The 22340-nt window shown below is 44.9% G+C and overlaps 1 protein-coding gene across 6 annotated transcripts in view; it reads left to right on the forward strand.

Annotated features, from left to right (window-relative positions):
- Positions 1–22340, forward strand: part of BBS2 (Bardet-Biedl syndrome 2) — an 876805-nt gene that overhangs the window by 124819 nt on the left and 729646 nt on the right. For all 6 annotated transcript variants that reach the window (XM_033940623.1, XM_033940626.1, XM_033940622.1 and 3 more), the window contains one exon: positions 20306–20368. In XM_033940623.1, coding sequence (XP_033796514.1) covers positions 20306–20368 — 63 coding nt within the window. The remainder of the gene's footprint in view (positions 1–20305; positions 20369–22340) is intronic.

The following is a 22340-nucleotide window of genomic DNA, read 5'->3' on the forward strand; positions in this document are numbered from 1 at the left end:
CTTTGGCAGATCAGCTGTCTTTTTCTTCTTTTCTACGTCAGATGGCAGCTGATTTGGATATTCAACTGGACACTGGGTCCAAATTTTCCAAGGAGTATCTCGAGACCATGTATCTCCCTCAACCTCCTGCTGAATCACTCTAGCTTCCTCTCCACAAGCTTTTGGATCAAACTTTTGTCCGCTTTCTGGAAACTCCTTATTCCATTCCAGTTGTTCCAGGGAAATTGGATTCCAGATACAGGACTGTCCATCACAAGGGGTTTGACAGTGCTCAATTGTCTCATCAATCCCTTCTGATGGAATCTTATTTGAAGCATTCTTACCCTTCGCAGGTTTGTGCCACTGTTCCCCCAGGCAGGGAGGGCAAAACGATGGACAGATTTGGTCGTCGCATTTACCAGAACCCCATGATGACCTCAACTATAATTTTCATTTCATCACCTATTTTGAGTTTTTTCTATCCATCCTTCATAAGTTCATGCCCTTTTTGGATTCTCGGGCACATTTTGAGTACCAGTAAGTCGTGGCATCATTGTCCTAACTTCGGCTGCAACTTCTTCAGTCCTCATATGATGCCTTTGAGCTGTCTGCTCGGGCTACTGCTTGCTCGGTGGCCATTCGACGCCTGGCGTGGCTCCGTACCATCGACATGGACCCAAACCTGCAGGACCGGCTGGCTAATGTTCCTTGCGCTGGCACTGACCTCTTTGATGAGTCTATAGAGGCAGCCACCAAGAAGCTTTCGGACCACGAGAAGTCTTTACAATCTATTCTCCGTCCTAAGCCAAAGCCAGCTCCTCCTCGCCCTTCACGCCCTCCTCTGATTTACCAACGGCGTTTTCCACCAAAACAGGCTCCTGCCATTTGTCAGCCTGTCAAGAGGCAATATCCTCAGAAGCAGCAGAAACCTCAACCACCTGCTGTACCCAAGGCTCGTCAGCCTTTTTGACTGTCTCTTAGAAAGCATAACCTCAGTCGTTCTGCCATTTCCCGTTTTGTCCCCTATCAGAGGTCGTCTCCATCATTTTTACCACCAATGGACGACTGTTACCACCGACCTCTGGGTCCTTTCCATCGTAAGGGAGGGATACTCTCTTCAATTCCATCAAGTTCCTCCAGAATATTCTCCAAGAGAGTATCCTTCCACCTCTGCCCAGACCACCCTTCTTCTTCAGGATGCTCAAGCTTTGCTGCAGCTCCGAGCTATCGAGCCAGTTCCTTTGGCTCAATAGAACAAGGGATTTTACTCCCGGTACTTCCTTGTTCTGAAGAAGATGGGCAATCTGCGTCCTATTTTGGATCTCAGGGTGCTCAACAAGTTTCTGGCCAGAGAAAAGTTTCGCATGCTGACCCTAGCATCTCTGTATCCCCTCCTCGAGCAGAACGACTGGTTATGCTCTCTGGATCTCAAGGAGGCCTACACACACATTCCCATCCATCCGGCCTCCCGTCAATACCTCAGATTTCGGGTGGGAACTCTTCATTTTCAATACTGAGTGCTCCCAGAGTCACCCAGAGTCTTCACCAAGTGCATGGTAGTGGTGGCCGCTGCGCTCAGGAACCATGGTCTACAGATGTTTCCCTACCTGGACGACTGGCTCATTAAGGATTCCACGTCTCAAGGAATCGTCCTGGCGACCCAGAGGACTATTTGGTTCCTGCAGAGTCTGGGATTCAAGATCAACTCTCCAAAATCCCATCTCCAACCTTCTCAGACTCTTCCATTCATCGGAGCTGTTCTGGATACTGTCCAACTCAGAGTGTTCCTCCCTCAACAACGTTTGGAAGCTCTTCTCCATCTTTGTCATTCGGTCTCCTCTCGCCCGTCCATCTCGGCGAGACACATGATGGTTCTTCTAGGCCACATGGCCTCTATAGTACACGTGACTCCTTTTGCCAGACTTCACCTCAGAATTCCTCAGTGGACCCTGGCATCTCAATGGACGCAGGTTTCCGACCCTCTGTCTCGACACATCCAGATCACTCCTGCTCTGACACAGTCTCTTCGCTGGTGGATGCTCTCTTCCAATCTATCCAGAAGCTTACTGTTTCACACGCCCCCCCATCAGAATGTTCTCACGACTGACTCTTCGACTTACGCTTGGGGGGCTCATCTGGATGGTCTCCGTATTCAAGGCTATTGGACCAATACAGATCGCCAGTGCCACATCAATCTCCTGGAATTCAGGGCGATTTTCAATGCTCTCAATGCTTTTCAGCATCTACTTCACGACCGTGTAGTCCTCATTCGCACGGACAATCAAGTCACCATGTATTATGTCAACAAACAGGGAGGCATGGGATCGGCCTCCCTCTGTCAAGAAACTCTGAAAGTTTGGGATTGGGCAATCGCCACAACACCTTCCTCAAAGCTGTCTACATTCAGGGGGTGGACAATGCCTTAGCAGACAACTTCAGTCGTCTCCTACAGCCTCATGAAAGGACTCTCCATTCCGTGCCCCTTCATCACATCTTCTCTCTGTGGGGAACGCCTCAGATAGATCTCTTTGCAGCCCCCCACAACTTCAAGCTGCCTCAGTTCTGCTCCAGGATCTACAATCCTCTTTGCCTCGGGGCAGATGCTTTTCTTCTGGACTGGACAAATCTCTTTCTATATGCATTTTCTCTGTTTCCTCTCATTCAAAAGACTCTAGTCAAGCTGAAGTCCGACCATGCCATCATGATTCTGGTTGCTCCTCGGTGGCCCAGACAATCCTGGTACTCCCTTCTACTTCAACTTAGCAGCAGGGAGCCATACCTTCTACCTCTTTTTCCCTCTCTGCTTACACAGCATCAGGGATCTCTACTTCATCCCAACCTGCAGTCACTCCACCTGACAGCTTGGTTCCTCTCAACATAGCTCCCCTCCAGTTCTCCCAAGATGTGAGGGATGTTTTGGAAGCTTCACGGAAGCCTGCTACTAGACAATGCTATCACCAAAAATGGACTAGATTTTCTACTTGGTGTTTTTCTCATCATCAGGAGCCTCAACATTCCTCCTTATTTTCTGTTTTGGACAATGTTGTACTTTCTCAGCTTATGAAACCTCCATTTGAACCAATTGACATCTGAAGTATCTCACTTGGAAAGTGGTGTTTCTCATTGGCCTCACTTCTGCTCGACGAGTCAGTGAGCTCCAAGCATTGGTTGCTGATCCACCTTTTACAGTGTTCCATCATGACAAGGTGGTTCTTCGCACTCATCCGAAATTCCTTCCTAAAGTTATCTCGGAATTTTATCTCAACCAATCCATCGTTCTTCCAGTGTTTTTTCCAAAGCCTCATTCTCATCTTGGAGAATCAGCTCTTCATACTCTGGACTGTAAACGTGCTTTGGCTTTCTATTTGGAACACACTAAACCACACAGAACTGCCCCTCAACTTTTTGTCTCCTTTGATCCGAACAAGTTGGGACGTCCTATCTCTAAGCGTACCATCTCCAACTGGATGGTGGCTTGCATCTCTTTCTGCTATGCCCAGGCTGGATTGCCCCTTCACAGTAAAGTCACAGCCCATAAGGTCAGAGCAATGGCAGCCTCTGTGGCTTTCCTCAGATTGAGGAAATTTGTAAGGCTGCTACTTGGTCCTCGGTTCATACCTTCACTTCTCATTATTGTCTGGATACTTTCTCCAGACGGGATGGACAGTTTGGCCAAACTGTGTTGCAAAATTTATTCTCCTAAGTTGCCAACTCTCCCACCATCCCACTTTGGTTAGCTTGGAGGTCACCCACTTGTGAGAATACCTGCCTGCTTGTCCTGGGATAAAGCACAGTTACTTACTGTAACAGTTGTTATCCAGAGACAGCAGGCAGCTATTCTCACATCCCACCCACCTCCCCGGGTTGGCTTCTCTGCTAGCTATCTGAACTGAGGAGACGCGCCCTGTGCTGGGCGGGAAGGCACTCGCGCATGCGCGGTGCGGGCGACTTGAAACTTTGAGTTTCTTCAAGCAAGACTGCTTGTGAGGCGTCTGCATCGGGGCTCCGTTGGATCCCGTCACCCACTTTTGAGAATAGCTGCCTGCTGTCCCTGGATAACAACTGTTACGGTAAGTAACTGTGCTTTATGAGTAGCATGGAGCCACAGTCTTCATCCTTTCCTGATCATCTGGACATAGCAAGGATGCTTATGGACCACTAGGAGGTGCCGGAGGGTCCTCTGAGAGTCGCTAGAGCTATATCCAAGCTCTATCTGATGGCGGACACATTTAATCAGCATTTTGCATCCCTGAAAGTAGATTCCCTGCTGGCATAGGTTACCAAGTGCACTTCTCTCCCTAGTTATGGAGGGGTTGTGCTGAAGGACACACAGGATTGATTTTGTCCTCAAACGGCTCTTTGACTGTGGCCTCTGGGCTGAAAGCGGCCACAGCCACTTACTTTGTGGCTAGAACATGGCACTCAAAGCTTCACCGTGAAACACTATAGTGCTCCAAGATTCCCTTTTTTAATTTCAGGTGTGGATTATGTAGCGGATCTCTTCAGGGTGGTGAGTAAGGTCTCAATGTACTCTGTTTTGGCACGTAGCATGTTGTGGATAGCAGTGGTCCAGTGACTCATCCTCTAAAGCGACCTTGAGTAAATTAACTTTTAGAGGGCAATTACTTTTTTTGTCAAGATCTAAATGACCTCATGGCTAGTGTGCAGGACCGTAAACCCAAGTCCTTGCCTGACAGTAGGCCCTGGTCTTTTCGAGGTTCAGGACTTTCCAGCATTCATCCCTCCAGACTTTCCTGTGAGTGCTATGGAGGCTCCTCAGGTCAGAGATCCTATCAGTCAGCCAAACAGCGGTTTGGTGGATCCCAGCGTCCACAGTCTATATGTCTACCACTAAGAAGCAGTTCAGATGCCATGCTCTTGGCTGCTCTTCCACAGATTGGGGGACAGCTTTTGGTCTTCCTGGAAGAATGGATGGCTATCACCTCTGATTACTGGGTTCTGGATATTCTGCAGGACAGTTACAAACTCGAGTTTTATCGACCCCTTTCAGAGCTCTTTCAGGACTTCCTGATGAGGAGACCAGACAAGGTGGCCTGAGTAGAGGCCACGGTCTAAAGGTTGCTTGACCTTATGGCCATAAAACTGGTCCTAGAGCCTGACTTGGGCTCTGACAGATATTCAATATACTTCATTGTGCTAAAGAGCGGCTCCGAATACTGGAGATTGATCCTGGACCTCAATGGGCAACGTGGCCCTCAGAGTTTCCCACTTCAGGACGGAAAAGGTATGATCTGTGATCGCATCGGTGGCTCCTGGAAAATTCCTAGCTTCCCTAGACTTGACGGAGGCATATCTTCATATCCCCAATTTTCTGTAGCACAGGAGATACCCGAGATTTCATGTTTTGTAGCAGCACTTTAGCTTGCGGCCTTGCCCTTCAAGTTGGGGCGGCGCCCAGGACCTTCACCAAGGTGATGGTAGTAGTGGTAGTCCACCTACAAAAATTCAGAATTTAAGTTCATCCATACCTGGACAACTGGCTCATCAGAGCCCAGTTAGAGTCCGAGGGGCATCAGGTGGTTCGCCCGGTCATTCAACTACTTCAATGCCTAGGCTGGGTGATCAACTTTTGAAAGAGCTGCCTTGTGCCGATTCCCACAGGATCGAACAAGGTATTTCTGCCCAATTCGCGCAAAGAGAAGCTTCACCAGCTGATATGTGCCTTCCTGAAGACTCTGGTCCTGACAGTCTGGCAGTACCTGCGGTCCATGGTTGCAACCATAGATGTTCCCTGGACAAGGGCCCATCTGCACCCACTACAGGATGTGCTTTTTTCCCTTTGGAGTCTGCAGAGGGATCCATTGCATGCCCAGCTCCCTTGGACGGCAGAGGCTTGGAGCAGTCTGGCCTGATGGTTGAGTCCTCCGTCTCTGTCTCTGGGTCTTCCCCTCTGGATGTCCGAATGGATGAACCTGATGACAGATGCCAGCCTGTAAGGCTGGGGTGCTCTTTGCAAGGACAGTCTTCAAAAGCCACCGTTTCGAGATGGATCCATAAGGCTATTTCATCTGCTTACAATGCTGTCGGAAGGAAGCCCACTCTTTCTTTGAGGGCACATTCTACTAGAGGCATTTCCTCCTCTTGGGCAGAATCGTAAGTGATCCCTTTGGAGGAGATTTGCAGGGCTGCTATCTGGTTCTCCTTGTATACTTTTACCAAGTTTTACAGGATCGATGTGGCGGCCAAGCAGAATACTGCTTTTGGTTTCCCTGTTTTGGCAGCAGGCTCATCAGTCCCACCCTGACTCTATGGGACTGCTCTGTTACGTCCCACTTTTCTAGGAATGGAGTGGGATTGTACAAGAATGAAAGATTAGGTGCTTAACTTTGCTAATCTTCTTTCTTGTAAATCCACGTTCTATTCCTGGAACCCTCCCTGAGCGTTGTTGATTCCCCGATTGTCTGCCTTAATAAGTTTTGGTAAGCTGGTCTTATGGTTTCTTGAGCATCCTTTCTAAGAGTACCATCTGAACATGTTATACACTTTGCCTTGGGGGTCCTTAGCTATGGTGCCCCCTCTGTTAGTGCAGGCTGCCTCTCCTTATAGCACAGTTTCTTTCAAGTTTATACTGTTTAATAACCTGTTTCAATTGTTTATGATTATTATGACTTTCATGTTATGAGAAGATTAGACTTATTTGTTGGGGAGTATCCCCGTACCCCTCCCTTTTGTCTATGTCCTCTACAGATGTCACTTTCTGCTTTTGCACGAACTGGAGAATGAGGGCAGTCCTGAGGTAAGAGGGGAGGTTCTGAAAAAATTATGTAAATGAGGCTTCATACAAGCAATCTTGCGACTTAGGGTGCATAGCCTACTTGTCCAGGAATAGAACATGGATTTTCAAGAAAGATAAACATAGAAATAGGTGCTTATAAAATTGTACAGGCTAAATGTGTATAATTTCATTTGGACTGAGCAGAGGCATTTCTGGGGAGAAGGATTCAGGGGAATGGGGGGTAACGGATCCATGTGCATACTTTTAAAAATATGCATGTTTGCAATTAAGTTAATCCAGAAAATTTTTTCATAATAAAGAGGTGTAAATTTAAGGGCATAAATAATCTGGAGTAATTATGTTAATGGAAGAATGTGCATACTTTTTTGTTTGAAAAATGTACACATAGGGGAAAAGTATGCATATATGATTTATGCATGTGCATAGTTATAAAATTACTCCCTTAAAGGGCAGTTTCCAAAACTATGAGGTTGATATTGCGAATCTGAAAATAAACTTAAACAAATATTTGCCACTGAAAGTTTCTCCAATTTGTTAAACAGCCTGGTTAAGGGAGAGAAAATACAGGCCATATAAAAATCAGTACAACTGAGGTTCTCCGTTTATTTTACAGTATTTTTATAGATAGCAGGGCTTCTGCACATTACATCAAAAAGTTTATCATGAGCAGGGGAGACAAACATGTTCTTTCTATCATATGTCATTTCTCCTTACACATATTCTGACATTTAACTAGGGCTATACCTAATATTAATATTTGATTTGATCCCGAATATTGCCCAAAATACTATACAGCGATTTAAATTCAAATGGGCTCTGCTATGCTAAATCCTTCTAAAATAAACTTGATCTCTGATTTTACATTGCTTCTTTATTTCAAAGCTCAATGCCCATTTGTATTCAGTTGAATAATAAAATATGTTTTGTACAACTCTATAGATACACAGGCTGCTTCCTGTGGAGTTAGTTTGTCTTGATGGATTTCTTGAATTAGCAGGATTTTTATTTCTTTTCTGAAAGTTTTGTAGTCTGGTGTGATCAGTAGATTGGATGGTGGTCATGTTTCGCTGCCTGCGTGGCCGGTAGGCCATCGTACATTTTTTTGCGTTTGACGTCTCTGATTTGAAGTTGCGTGAATGGTGTCTGGGCTCTCCTTAGCCTGGTTGTGGCAGTTTGGATAAGGTAGTTGTTCAAGTAGGCTGGGCTGTCTCCATTCATTGCTTTAAATAGTAGACAGTAAAATTTGAATTGTATTCTTGTTAGTATTGGGAGCCATTGTGAGTCGAGGTATGCGGTGATGATGTGGTCGTATTTCTTCACCGAATAGATCAGTCTCAGGGCTGTGTTTTGTACTGTTTGTAGTTGTTTTTATCATGACTGCGGGGCAGGGGAGATAGAGGATGTTGTAGTAGTCTAGAAGTCCTAGGACCACAAGTTGGAATTGTTTTCTATCAAAGAATTTTCGGATTTGCCTTAAGTTTCGTGAATGATTTCTGTATTGTTTTGTTGATTTGTGGTTGCATGGTACAGCTTCTGTCTTTGTCAAAAAAGGGCATTTAAGTCAGGATATTCAGATTGCAGTGTATTTTACAAAAGATTCATTTAACACAGAGCCTTTTGTAAAATGTGTTTAAAGCTACAGGAAAAACATATGTATTTGCTGGTACATAGAGCTTGGACAACTATTTAACAATGGTACTCTTAAGTGCTTCAGTAAGTTTGTCTTTCTCAGAGTCAAAATACAATTGACAGAAACTTCAAATTTGAGGAGGTTAATGTGGGTGGGGCCAGGGTGGAAGTAGGATGGATGGGTGGGGCTAAGGTAGAGCAAGTTTGAAGTGGTCACACCTGTGGCAGCAGTAAAGGGATTGTGGAAGTGTTTTTGATACACACTAACCAAAATCCAGTGAGGTGGATTCTATTGACTGCGGGGTGTCAGATTGACCATATCAGCAGGTCTGTCAACTCGTCATTCATCCCCTGCAGACAGTATTTTTTTTGTATCTTTTTTATATGCTTTTTATGTAAGTATTTTCATTTTTAACGTTGTTTCATAATAAATTAGTGATAAGAACAATATTAAAGGTGACTTAGCTTGTTTCTGTGAGTATATAAGTCATACTGGTTTGAAGTTTTTTTTCTCCGATGTTATACATAGAACACTCCCCTCTGCCAACGCGTTTCGCCAGTCTTTCTCAAGGCATGGGGTTCTGATGCATAAAATGTACCTAGTTTGCGTATCAGCAGCATCTTTTTGATGCCGCTGATACGCAAACTAGGTACATTTTATGCATCAGAACCCCATGCCTTGAGAAAGACTGGCGAAACGCGTTGGCAGAGGGGAGTGTTCTATGTATAACATCGGAGAAAAAAAACTTCAAACCAGTATGACTTATATACTCACAGAAACAAGCTAAGTCACCTTTAATATTGTTCTTATCACTAATTTATTATGAAACAACGTTAAAAATGAAAATACTTACATAAAAAGCATATAAAAAAGATACAAAAAAAATACTGTCTGCAGGGGATGAATGACGAGTTGACAGACCTGCTGATATGGTCAATCTGACACCCCGCAGTCAATAGAATCCACCTCACTGGATTTTGGTTAGTGTGTATTTTGAACTAGTCTTTGTCTACTTATCTATTTTGAAGGAAGTGTTTTTGAACATAGCAAAGAATGACCCCTTCACTTTGCACTTCCCCCCTAGAACCTATATTATTGTAGTATTCTGAAATATATGCAGGTATTTTGACACTAGGCTCCCAGTCAGCCCTAGCTCCCCAGTCCAGCATCTACTTCTTGGTCACAGATAGTGATGTTTAGCAGTGTTGTATCACTCTATGCCTGGTGTGGCTGCAACTTGAATACTGTGTGCAGTTCTGGTTGCTGTATCTTAAAAAAGATATAGCGGAATTAGAAAAGGTACAGAGAAGAGCAACCAAAATGATAAAAGATTTGGGACGATTTCCCTCTGAGGAGAGGCTAAAGCGGCTAGGCTCTTCAGCTTGGAGAAGAGACAGCTCACAAGTGATATGATAGAGGTCTATTAAATACTGAGTGGAACTGCTGGGATACTCCTACAGAGAGTGTGGACAACCAGACGGACAGCCACCAGGAGGAAATGGGGGACACAGCAGCAAGATCTGGAAATAGCGGAGGAAACCCACAAGAACACCAGGATGAGAGGAAATGGATAGAAACGAAGGATACGGACCTACGGCTGGAGAGATGGGCATACACCAGGGACACGGACGCAGCTGGAGAAGACAGAGAGGACAGCAATCGTCTTTGGGGACTCTATCATCAGACAAATTGACAACCACATAGCGGGAGGAAGACTGGATCGACTGGTGACCTGCCTACCAGGAGCCAAGGTAGAAGACATAGTGAGCTGCATAGATAGGATCGTCGACAGTGTGGAAGAAGAAGTTTCAAGTTTATTTAAGAATTTTATAAACCACCAATCGGTCTTCTAGGCGGTGAACATTACGTTAAAAATTTGTATGGGGTAACTATACATCCATTAAAACAATAATCATTGTTAAAAACATTTAAAAACAATACATAACAAACAGGAACCAAAAAAAGGGAAAGAAGGGTAGAACTACAATTTATTAAGTAAAAGAGAAAACATATAGGGAAAAGACAATAAGGGAGGGAATAAAACTATGTAGCCCTAAAAAGGGCATTTAGGTCACAAAAGCATCAAGAAAAATAAATGTTTTTAAATTTGTCTTAAAATGGTAAGATGATTCTTCACGTAAGTGGACCGGAATATTATTCCAAAGAGATGGAGCGCTGACACAGAAAATGGTAGACCTCATTGTGTTGATAATCTTCAAAGATGGAACAGATAACAAATTTTTAGAAGAAGATCTGAGAATCTTAGAAGAGCTATAGGGAATAAGAAAGTTATTAATGAATTCTGGTTGACTATTTTATCTAGTTTTAAAGGTTAGTAAAATAATTTTATATGTGATTCTATGTTCAAATGGCAGCCAATGAGCTTTATAAAAGAGGGGAGTAACATGGTCCAACTTCTTAGCGTTAAATATGATCTTAATTGCATTGTTCTGTATAATTTGGAGTCTTCTTATTTCATTTTTAGTTATGCCCTTAAAGAGTGCATTACAATAATCAATACAGGACATAACAAGGGTGGATCAAGATATTCAAGGAAGTCGGCTCTAACACTTTAGATATGGATCTAATCATTCGTAGCTAGTAAAAACAGCACTGAACAACTGTACTGATATGAAGATGATGATTGAGTTTACTGTGGAAAGTGATTCCTAATAATTTTAAAGAAGACATGACTTGAAGAAATTGAGTTTTAAATGTAATGGGAGTTAAAACAGAAAGTACTTATTTGTTGGGAAAAATCATTAATTTGGACTTTTCGATGTTCAAAGATAGCATATGTAAGTCCAATCAAGAGTTGATTTTTTTTTCCAATTTTTTGTTTATAAGATTTATTTCTGTTGAGTTGCTTAAGTCTATTAGATAAATTGCACATCATCTGCATAGGCAAACATTGTAAAGCCAATGGATTGTCATAAGAACTTCCATCTCCGGATCAGACCTTCGGTCATCAAGTCCGGCGATCCGCACATGCGGAGGCCCAGCCAGGTGTACACCTGGCGTAATTTTAGTCACCCATATCCCTCTATGCCTCTCATAAGGAGATGTGCATCTAGTTTGCTTTTAAATCCTAGGACAGTGGATTCCGCAATAACCTCCTCTGGGAGAGCATTCCAGGTGTCCACCACTCGTTGCGTGAAGCAGAACTTCCTGATATTTGTCCTGGACGTGTCCCCCCTTAGCTTCAGTCCATGTCCTCTTGTCAGTGTCACATTGGACATTGTAAATAATTTTTTTTCCTGCTCTATTTTGTCGATTCCTTTCAGTTTTTGAAAGTCTCGATCATATCCCCTTGCAGTCTCCTTTTCTCAAGGGAGAACAATCCCAGTCTCTTAAGTCGTTTCTCATATTCCAAATTCTCCATACCTTTTATTAGCTTCGTTGCTCGTCTCTGCATCCTCTCCAGCAGTTTTATGTTCTTCTTTAGGTTGGGAGATCGATGTTGGACACAGTATTCCAAGTGTGGTCTGACCATTCCCCTATAAAGCGGCATTATAACTTTCTCCGATCTACTCGTGATTCCTTTCTTTATCATGCCTAACATTCTATTTGTTTTCTTTGCCACTGCTGCGCATTGTGCCGACGGTTTCAGGGTCCTATCTATCAGTACACCCAGGTCCTTTTCTTGTTCGCTCTTACCCAGAGTTGCATCTGACATTCTATACTCGTGTTCCTTGTTCTTTCTGCCTAAATGCATTACTTTGCACTTTTCCACATTAAACTTGTCCTAATGTTAAAAGGGGTGTAAGGAAAATATTAAAAGTAAGGGTGATAAAATTGAACCCTGTGGGATACCATAATCAGTTGTAAATGGATCTTGTGGCAGTGGTGATCCATGTGGGGACGAACAACGTGAGCAACAGGAACTAAAACAGAGAAGTACTGAAGGACTAGTTCCGGATGCTAGGAAGGAAGCTGAAGACCAGAACTCAGAGGATAGCATTCTCGGAGATCCTGCCGGTACCCAGGGCAGATGAGAAGAGACAGATGGAGCTGCAAGCAGTCAACGTGTGGATGCGGCGCTGGTGTGAGGAAGAAAGATTCTACTTCGTGCGCAACTGGACGACGTTCTGGGGGAAGAGCAAGCTGTACAGGAAGGACAGACTCCACCTCAGCAGAGCCGGAACAAGGTTTCTGGCAAGCAACATCAAGAGAAAAGTTGAGAAGTTTTTAAACTAGGAAGAAGGGGAAAGCCGACAATCGACCAAGAGAGTCAATGATTCGGGAACCGGTATACCCAGAGGATACTGTGCAGAAAGATGAAAGGGAAGACTCACCAGATCGCAGACAAGACAGACCGAAAGGGACACGAGAGAAGGACACACAAAAAGGGAACAGACTTCAAACTCAAGTGTATGTACACAAATGCAAGGAGCCTTAGAAATAAGATGGGTGAATTAGAAGCTGTGGCACAAAAGGGTAACGTTGACATCATCGGCATCACGAAAACATGGTGGACTGATGAAAATGTCTGGGACATGGTGCTACCGGGATACAAACTATACCGCAGAGACAGAGTGACACAAAAAGGAAGAGGCATTGCCATATACGTCAAAGAGGGAATTGAATCTACTGGAGAGAACATGCCACAGCAGATGGATAAGTTAAGAGTCTCTATGGGTCAAAATTCCAGGAACAAATGGACCAGAAATGAGGATAGGCATCTACTACCGACCCCCAGGACAGTCCGAAGAAATTGATGGAGAAATGACAGATGAGATTAAACGCTACTGTAAGGGAGGCAATGCAGTTATCATGGGCGACTTCAACTATCCGGGATAGAATGGAACCTAGGCACCTCCGGCTGTGCTAGTAAGACCAAGTTCCTGGAAACTGTAGGTGATTGTTTCCTGGAACAGCTTGTCAAGGAAAACACGAGAGGAAATGCAATTATGGACTTAATTCTAAATGGGCTGTGAGGACCGGCACAGGATGTAGAAGTAGAAGGGATGCTGGGAAACAGCGATCACAATATGATCCGCTTCATCCTGGAAATAGCGGCAAAACAGGTCCAGAATGACGGCCATGGTGATAAACTTCCGAAAAGGGAACTACGAAGAGATGAGACGCATGGTGGGGAAGAAGATTAAGAAGAGGATAAACACTGTAAAAACGCTAGAGCAAGCTTGGTCTCTTTTTAAGGATATGGTCACCGAGGTGCAAAATCTATATATACCGCGTTTCAACATGGGATCAAAGAGGATAAAGAATAAAGAACCGGCGTGGCTCACTGTAGAGGGTAAGGAATAGAAAAGATCAAAAACGGATGAAAACTGGAATAAGCATAAACAACATCAACGCAGGTGCCATAAGGCTGTAAAAGGGGCCAAAAGAGACTACGAGGAAAAAAATAGCCAATGAGGTGAAAAACTTCAAGCCGTTCTTTCGATATATTAAAGGGAAACAACCTGCGAAGGAAGCGAACAGAATGCTAGGAATGATAAAGAAGGGGATCACGAACAGATCGGAGAAGGTTATCATGGCGCTGTACCGTGCAATGGTGCACCCTCATCTGAAGTACTGCGTCTAGCACTGGTCGAGCACTGGTCGCCATACTTGAAGAAGGACATGGTACTACTCGAAAGGATCCAGAGAAGAGCAACTAAGTTGGTTAAAGGGTTGGAGGAGCTGCCGTACAGCGAAAGATTAGAGAAACTGGGCCTCTTCTCCCTCGAACAGAGGAGATTGAGAGGGGACATGATTGAAACATTCAAGGTACTGAAGGGGATAGACTTAGTAGACAAGGACAGGTTGTTCACCCTCTCCAACATAGGGAGAACGAGAGGGTACTCTCTAAAGTTGAAAGGGGATAAATTCCGTACAAATGTAAGGAAGTTCTTCTTCACCCAGAGAGTGGTGGAGAGCTGGAACGTTCTTCCAGAGTCTGTCATAGGGGAAACACCCTCCAGGGATTCAAGGCAAAGCTAGATAAGTTCCTGCTGAACACGGACGTACGCAGGTAGGCCTGGTCTCAGTTAGGGCGCTAGTCTTTGACCGGAGTGCCACCGTGCCACTGGTCTGACCCAGCAGTGGCAATACTTATGATGCTGATGGAAGTGGGATAAAGGGAAAGAGAAGGGGCAGATGCTGATAGAAGTAGGGTGAAGGGAGAGAGAGAGGAGCAGATGCTGGATGGAAATGGGGAGGAGAGAAAGAGGGGAGCAGATAGTGGAAGTGGAGAGAGGGGGCAGATGCTTGATGCAAGTGGACAGAGGAGAAGATGCTAGATGGAAGGGGTAGAGAAAGAGGGAACATGATGGAAGGAGGGGATAAATAAAAAAGGGCACATACTGGATGGGGGGGACGAGGATAATGTTAGTGACATACTGGATGGGGTGAGGGAAAGAAGTGGCAAGCTGTAGGTAGATACAGTGAAAAGGGAAATTGGGGACTGGGTAGTAAGAATTTAATCTAGACAGATGCTGAAAATAAATTGAGAAGGGAGGCGAGGGAATAAAAGGAAAGGAAAGTGAAGGAGAGAGTGAAATGCCAGACCCTAGGGGTTTGGGAGAAAGAAGGAGAGGAGAGAGATGCTAGACCATTTGGGAGGGGAGGGAAGGAAAGAAGATGGATGCCAGACCAATGGGGGTGGAGGGAGAGATGGAAGGGGAAAGTAGACAGTTTGTGGAAGGGGCATAGAAGGAGAGAAGATGCCATATAGAAGGGGCAGAGAGAGGGCAGACAATGGATGTAAGGAAGAGAGTGAAGAGAAGATGAGGAAAGCAGAAATCAGAGAAGACGAAGAAAAAAAAATTATATTTATTTTTTTGCTTTAGGATAAAGTAATAGCTGTGTTGATAAATATTTATAAATCGAAGATGGAATTAAAGTGATCCTTTTATTGAACTAATTGTAATACATTTATGACTAATTCAGAGACCAAAACCCTCTTTCTTGGATCAGGACAGGATACCGTAGAAGCAGTATACTCTGACCTACTGACCTGATAAAAGAGGTTTTGACCTCTGAAAGCTAATTGAAAAATGTATTAGTCCAATAAAATGGTATTATCATATTTTCAACCCCCCTTTTGGCCTTTTTTTATGAAGTTGTGACAATATTAGCTCTGACGCTTATAGGAATTCTATGAGTGACGGAGCTTTTACTGCCAAGGCTGGCGATAAAAAAAGCTAACATGGCTTCATAAAAAGGGGGGAGGTTTATGAAGCCACGTTAGGATTTTTTATCGCTGGCCATGGTGGTAAAAGCTCTGATGCTTATAGAATTCATATGAGCGTTGAAGCTTTTACTGCCACAGCCTGCAATTAAAAAACCCTACGCTAATGCAGTTTCATAAAGGGGGGTTTGGGGGTTATTTGTTAATTTGTAAAGTGATGATTGCTATTTCTCTGTTTTTTCAAATTTACATTTTGCACAATATTAGGGGACATGCATCACTTTTTCTGTGGTGTTGCATGGTATGCAGAGTCCAGCTGCTTGGTGGTTCAGTTTAACTTTTACAAAACCATAGCGCGGTTTTTAGCTCCAGTCGCAGTGGTAACTGCTCTGACGCCGTGGCCAGTTCTAAAAACCGCACTATGGTTTAAAAAAAAAAAAAAAAAAGTTATTTTCTGTGTGTATGAAAGACATAGTTCTCTTAGCATTGACTGTGTAGGATCAATCTGTACTAGTCTGGCTTGTTTAGTTTTATAGTGGGTGAGTATATAAGATACTGCCTTTTCCTAGGTACATTTTTTTGTGCGATGTGTGGATTGTTACTAAAAATCATGTTTTTCATATAGATGAGGGAGGTGTCAAAAAATGATGGGCCCTGAGTGTCACATATGCTAAGTACGCCACTGCAGTCTACTTCACTCTAAATTTAAAAAAAATAATTTTTCTACATTTGTTATCTTCCCATGTAATTTTTCTTACTCTTTTCAGGGTCTTCAATCAATTTGTCATTTTTTTCTTTCCTCTTCCATTCCCAGGATCTCCTCTTTCTGTCTCATTTCACCTGCTCTGTGTGTGTGTCCTCCTACTGCACCATCCAGGATCTTATCTTCATTCTCCTCCCCTGCAGCATTTCCTCTCTGTCACCCCCTGCCCCCATCACTCTTCTGTGTCTTTCTCTCTCTTTTCCCTGCCATGCAGGGCCGGATTAATGGGTAGGCCCAGTAGGCACATGCCTAGAGCCCAAAATTGTCAGGGGGGCCCGTTGAAGGAGGGCAAACAGACGATTCCCTTGCCAGTTTTTTTTTCCCAAACTTCAACCCCCCCTTGCATAGTGTAACCCGTAGGCTCCGGGCAATGTGTCCAGGACTGCGGGAACAAGGATTCTACCCTTGTGAGCCGCGGAAGGCTCCACAAGGAAGGAAAAAGCAAACCACTTTAGAATAAGGATTTTGCCCACAAGTCAGGTAAGTTGTTCATGAAAACCAGGACTGGATTTATTTGAGTTGCCAAAACAGTGAAATCAAAACATAAATAATTTGTCAGGACTTTTCACCAAGCAATCCAGTCATTCAAAAAAAATCCCTTTGATAGTAAACTTGGGTTACTGTCAGTGACACAGCACTGCACTCCTTCAGCAATGTAAATTATGCTGACCTGGTGGTGCGCTCCACGTGATGTAAAATTGCTACAAAATAGAGCCCTCTATCCCACCTCAAAACGTGGGGCTAAATCCCCCACCACACTGGCTGGATAAAGTTCACTTTCTCCACAACAGGGAGAAACTCAGCAAACAATAAAACATATGTTCTTTCAGTCCCAAATTCCTGTGCTGCTCTGCTTCAGGATCAGCAGGGCAAAAACACATCCTCAAAAGAAAAATAAACCAAAACAGTTCACTGTCCAAGACAAAAGAAATTGAAATACTTTAGCCAGATTTTGTACTTGCCTTGGAGAGACACACTTCCATGGGTTGATCAACTGATTGAACCTCTGGGCCTGGTTCTGATCCCAATTCTATGGCTTGTGGAACTTCAGAGAGGTCAGGAGTATCTCAGTGCCAGCTTCAACAATCTCCATGCATTCTGGTGTTTGTTGGTCCTGCAGAGTTCTTAGTCCTGAGCTAGGCTGCCAGTACTTTCCTTGTGACTGTTCTCCACCTCTCCAATTTTCCCTCTGCCTTTCCAACTGCTCAGACCTGAGATTAAGGAACTTGCAGCCCCGCCCAACCTTCCCAGGTGCATAGCATTTCCGGTCACAAGACCTGGGAAGTAGAGGGGAAGGGGAAGTCAGTAGCTCAACCCCTAAGCTCCCTCTGCTGGCTTTAGTAGGAATAGCAGGCAAAAAGGAAAACTGTTCTTTATCTTGAGCAGAATGGGCACTAACTGCTCCAGGCATAGGCCTTATACTAGGACCAATCCTAGCAGGCCTACCTCGCATACCACAATAGACAGCAATGCCACCCACCCCCCGGCATTGACAGCAACTTGGCCAGCTCTACTGCAGGAAGGTCCTGCAATGACTGCGTCTGCCGGTCCATCCCCCTCCGACGTCACTTACTTCTTCCGGAGCAGAGCCAGCAGACACAGTCATCGCAGGTCCTTCCTGCAGTAGAGCTGGCCGCGTTGCCATAGATGCGGGGTGACTAATACAATCGAGTTTGCTGCAGTTGGTGGACATGCGGGTGAGTATGGAGTCCAATGCTGAAGTGACTATAGGGCTTGGCCAGGGCAGCTATTTCTGGAATGAGGACGACGTCTTGTTAACTCAGGAGGAATGAGTTTGCATCTCTCCACCAAAGACAGACTCTACCCTGACGGGCTGTGCATGAAGGAGCCCTGAAAGGGTGAATCCTAATGTGGTTGGTGAGGAAAGTAGTGGAAGAGGTAGAGAGTTTGATACGATGCAGGACTAGCCTGAGAGGAACACGAAAACCACCTCCAGAGGAGTGAATGGTGGAGGTGAAGACCTTCGGAATGAGGTAGTGAATAACCTTGCCATTAGTACTGGGATGTGGTAGGGGGAAGATAATCTGCCTTATTCTGGGGAAGCTCAAGCATTCATAGCACCCCTGGAGCTGGCACATCTATGATTTGGCTCTTTGGAAAAGAGTACCCTGAGCAGATACAGCCCCCGCTTATTTCAAGCCAATGTACACTTACCTGACTTTAATAGGGGAGTAAGGTTTGGCTTACCTCATGGCTGTTTTGTGTTGTTTGAAAGGTTAAACCCCCAGTGACAACTTTGGGTGGGACAGTGGGACTTTGTTCAGAGATGTTTGGAGGTTGCATAGAACAGTGTTCTTCAACTGCCGGTTCATGGACCGGTGCTGATCCGCAGAAATTTCCTGCCGGTCCACAGGGCTGGCATGTGCATTGGGCCCATGACAGTGTTCTTTGATCGCTGATCTGCAATGCGATCAATGCGACGTAATCTTCGGGCCGGCTCCTTCTTCCTCGTTGCTGCAGTGCACAAAGCCACGGGCTGTGGCTCCTATGCGTGTCCTGCGCCTGTCACAATGTCAGAGGGAAGGCTTCTAGATGAGGTGCTGGACGCGTGCGAGGCCCCGCCGCCTGCCGCTTTGTACACTGCGTCAGTGAGGAAGAGGGAGCCAGCCCGAAGATAACACCAGGGGCAGCATAAAACAGTCAGGCGGGAGCAGGCCAGAAGGTTAGGCATAGCATGGAGGGAGGGAGACAACAAAAGTAGGGGAAATGATTGTATTTTCAATTTAGTGATTGAATTGTGTCAATTTTGAGAATTTGCATCTGCTGTCTATATTTTGCACTGTTCAGGAAGAAATGCATTTGCTGCTTTTTCTCTGGGGTTTTACTGCATGCAGAGTTGAATCTTAGGGTTTCATTTGTATATATTAGTACTTTTAGTTTTTGGTCCACAACTTAGCCCAGTGTTCTTCAACCGCCGGCTGCGGACCGGTGCCGGTCCACAAAATAATTCTTTTATTTCCGCCAGTCCATAGATGTCAAAAGGTTGAAGAACACTGGCATAGAAGAACAACTGTACACTGGCATTGGTATGGTAATCTTTGTTGTTTGTTTTGAATTTTAAAATTAAAGAAATAAAGTAGAAGTAAAGAAGAAAATGGGTAAATAAATGGGGGCAGGGTGCCCAGTGGACTTGTGTGTCTAGGGGTCCTCAATGAATTAATCTTGCCCTGCTGCCATGCAGCATCTCCTCTCTCTTTCTGTCTCATTCTCCCCTGCACTCACCCCTCCTACCTCACTGACTGCAATTATTCAGGATGCATCTCTGGCCTTCTCTTTCTTTCCCATCTAATATTGCCTCTGTGTCTGTCCTCCCTTCCCTGCTTCTTTTTCTCTCTTTTCTTCATCCAATATTGTCCCATCTCTGTCCTCCTTCCACCACTCAGCATCACCCCTCTGTCTTTTTCTCTTTTCCTACCATTGTCCCAGCATTGTCCCGTTTCTCTCGGGTCTCTCCCCCCTCCTCCCCTTTCAACATCGGTATCGCCCATCTCTCTCCTGTCCCCGGTTACTCCTTCCTTCCTCTCTCCATGGCATCTCCACCAGGCCCCTGTCCCAGTCTCACTGTCTTCCCATGTTTACAGAAACTAGGTGCTGAGCCATAAGCCTCAGTGTGTTGCAACTGGCTCTACTCAGCCCACCTCCTATGATGTAACTTCCTTTTTCAGTGGAAGTCCTTAGAGAACCAGCTGGGACATGTAGAGGATTACAGCCCTATGCTTGGTTTCTGTAAGTCAGTCAGAGGAGCAGCGGCCTGATAGGGAAGACAAGGTAGTGGCTGGGGCTGGGGAGCTTAGCCTCCCCAAGTCTCTTATACAGCGTGCCTATAGGCATGACATTGTATATTTTAATGCTACTAACATGGGGACTGGAGAATATTTTAGCTTGGCCAACTTGAGGAATTTTTTTAAATTGAATCAAGGTGGAATATGCTCATTTTCTAAATGTAAATAAATATGTTCGCAATATATATTGGAAGAAAGAAGACAATCTGTGAAGTAAAGAAAACTTTTTGTTTTCTAGGTTACTGGAGACAATGTTCGATCGTTAGCTTTGTGTGACTTTGATGGTGATGGGAAAAAAGAGGTTTGTGTTTATGGCATATCCCTTTGTTGTATAAGCAAGTGCTGTTGTTACTAATGCTATTACTGCTGAATGTTTATATAGCACTAAAAGGTGTGCGCAGCTCTACACAGGTATATGTCTCTGTTCTGTGGTGTTTATAGCCTAGCAAAAATAGATGGGGATCAGTATACAACATGCATTTGTCAACATTTCTTTAAATGCCAGCCATGTATTTTGCAATGTTATATACCAGGGGTGCCCACACTTTATGGGCTTGCGAGCTACTTTTATAATGACTAAGTCAAAATGATCTACCAACAATAAAATAAAAAAAAACACAAAGCACACTGAAATGCAGAGAAAATGTTAATTATTCATATTCCGGGTTTTTTCAAAGAGGTCACGGCAGATGACTCTATGCAATGTCACCTCAGTAACAAAATACAAAAATAGACAAATAAACCCCCTCCCTTTTTATTAAACCACAATAGTAGGTTTTAGCACAGGGAGTTACACTGAATGCCTCGTGCTGCTCTCAATGCTCAAAGGCTCCCTGCGCTAAAAAACGCTATTGCGGTTTTGTAAAAGGGAGCCATAGTGCAAAATATAGACAGCAGATATAAATTCTCAAAACCGACACATTTTGATCACTAAATTGAAAATAAAATCATTTTTCCTACCTTTGCTGTTTGGTGATTTCATGAGTCTCTGGTTACACTTTCTTCTTCTGACTGTGCATCCAATCTTTCTTCCTTTCTTTCAGCCTCCTATATGTTTCCTCTCCTCCAGATCTCATTCTCTCCCCCAACTTTTTCTTTCTGTCTTCCTGTCCCCCCTTCTTTCTGTCTCCCTGTCTCTCCCCTTTCTTTCTTTCTCCGTGCCCTCCCCCAAGCCACTCGGTTTGCTGCCACCGCCATCGGGGAACAGCCCCCAAGCCACCGCCGTCCCAAGCTTTCCCTGCAGAAGCGTCGCGCTGACCAGCATTCCGCTCCCTGACGTCAATTCTGACGTAGGAGAGGAAGTTCCGGGCCAACAAGGCATTTCTCCTTATTCCATCCAGCCTGAGCCCTATCTCTCCTTGATCCAGCATTTCCCTTCTGTGTTTGTCAGAATTACCATTCCACCTATTTTCCAGCATCACCCTTCTTTGTGTCCATCTCACCTATATCCCTATCTCACCACTTTTTCAGAATCTTCATTTGTCTCTGTCCTTGTCTTTACCCCAAGTTCATCATTTGCCCTTTCAATGTCTTTATCTCCCCCCCCACACACGTTTTCAGCATTACTTCTATGTCTCTATTTCACCTCCTCTTCATGTCCCCTCTGTATCTCTATCCTTATTCAGTAGGTCCTGCTTACTCTTTCTCTTCTTTGTGTCACTATCTCCATTTTCAGCTTTCCCCCCTTTTCCTTTATTAATGCACCCTATAGCCAAAATCTTTCCACCCTCCCTCCACTCCGGCCCAGCCCAGTATGAAATATTTCCTTTTGTTTCCCTCCCCTCTCTCTTTCTCTCTCCTGCTCCCTCACCCACAAGTCCTGCATCTGGCCCTCTCCCTTCTACCTGCACCTGGCAAAAAGACCCCTGCTCCGCGGCTCTCTTAAGCAACTCGTCAGCAGCAGTGATCAAGACAAGCTGCCGACATCGAGGCCTTCCCTCTACGAGTCCCGCCTTTGTGGAAAAAGGAAGTTGAAACAAGCGGGACTCGCAGAGGGTAGGCCCCGACGTCAGAAGCTTGTGTCGATCGCTGTTGCCGAAGAGAGCCGCGGAGCAGGGGTTGTGGCCGGAAGCAGGTAGAAGGGAGAGGGCTGCTGGAAGAGGTAGAAGTTCCGGAGTATGACACCGACCCGGGCCAGGATGATTTCTTTTTCAGGCTGTTGCTGCTGCCGCCGCCACGCCACCACGCCCCCCCCCAAATGACAAAAACAGCCTAATGCCCGGCGTCGGCGTCTTTGACGTCGGGGAGAGGAAGGCTGATAGGCCCGGTAGTTC

Source organism: Geotrypetes seraphini, chromosome 4 (assembly GCF_902459505.1).
Source record: "Geotrypetes seraphini chromosome 4, aGeoSer1.1, whole genome shotgun sequence".
In the NCBI taxonomy this organism is placed as follows: Eukaryota; Metazoa; Chordata; class Amphibia; order Gymnophiona; family Dermophiidae; genus Geotrypetes; species Geotrypetes seraphini.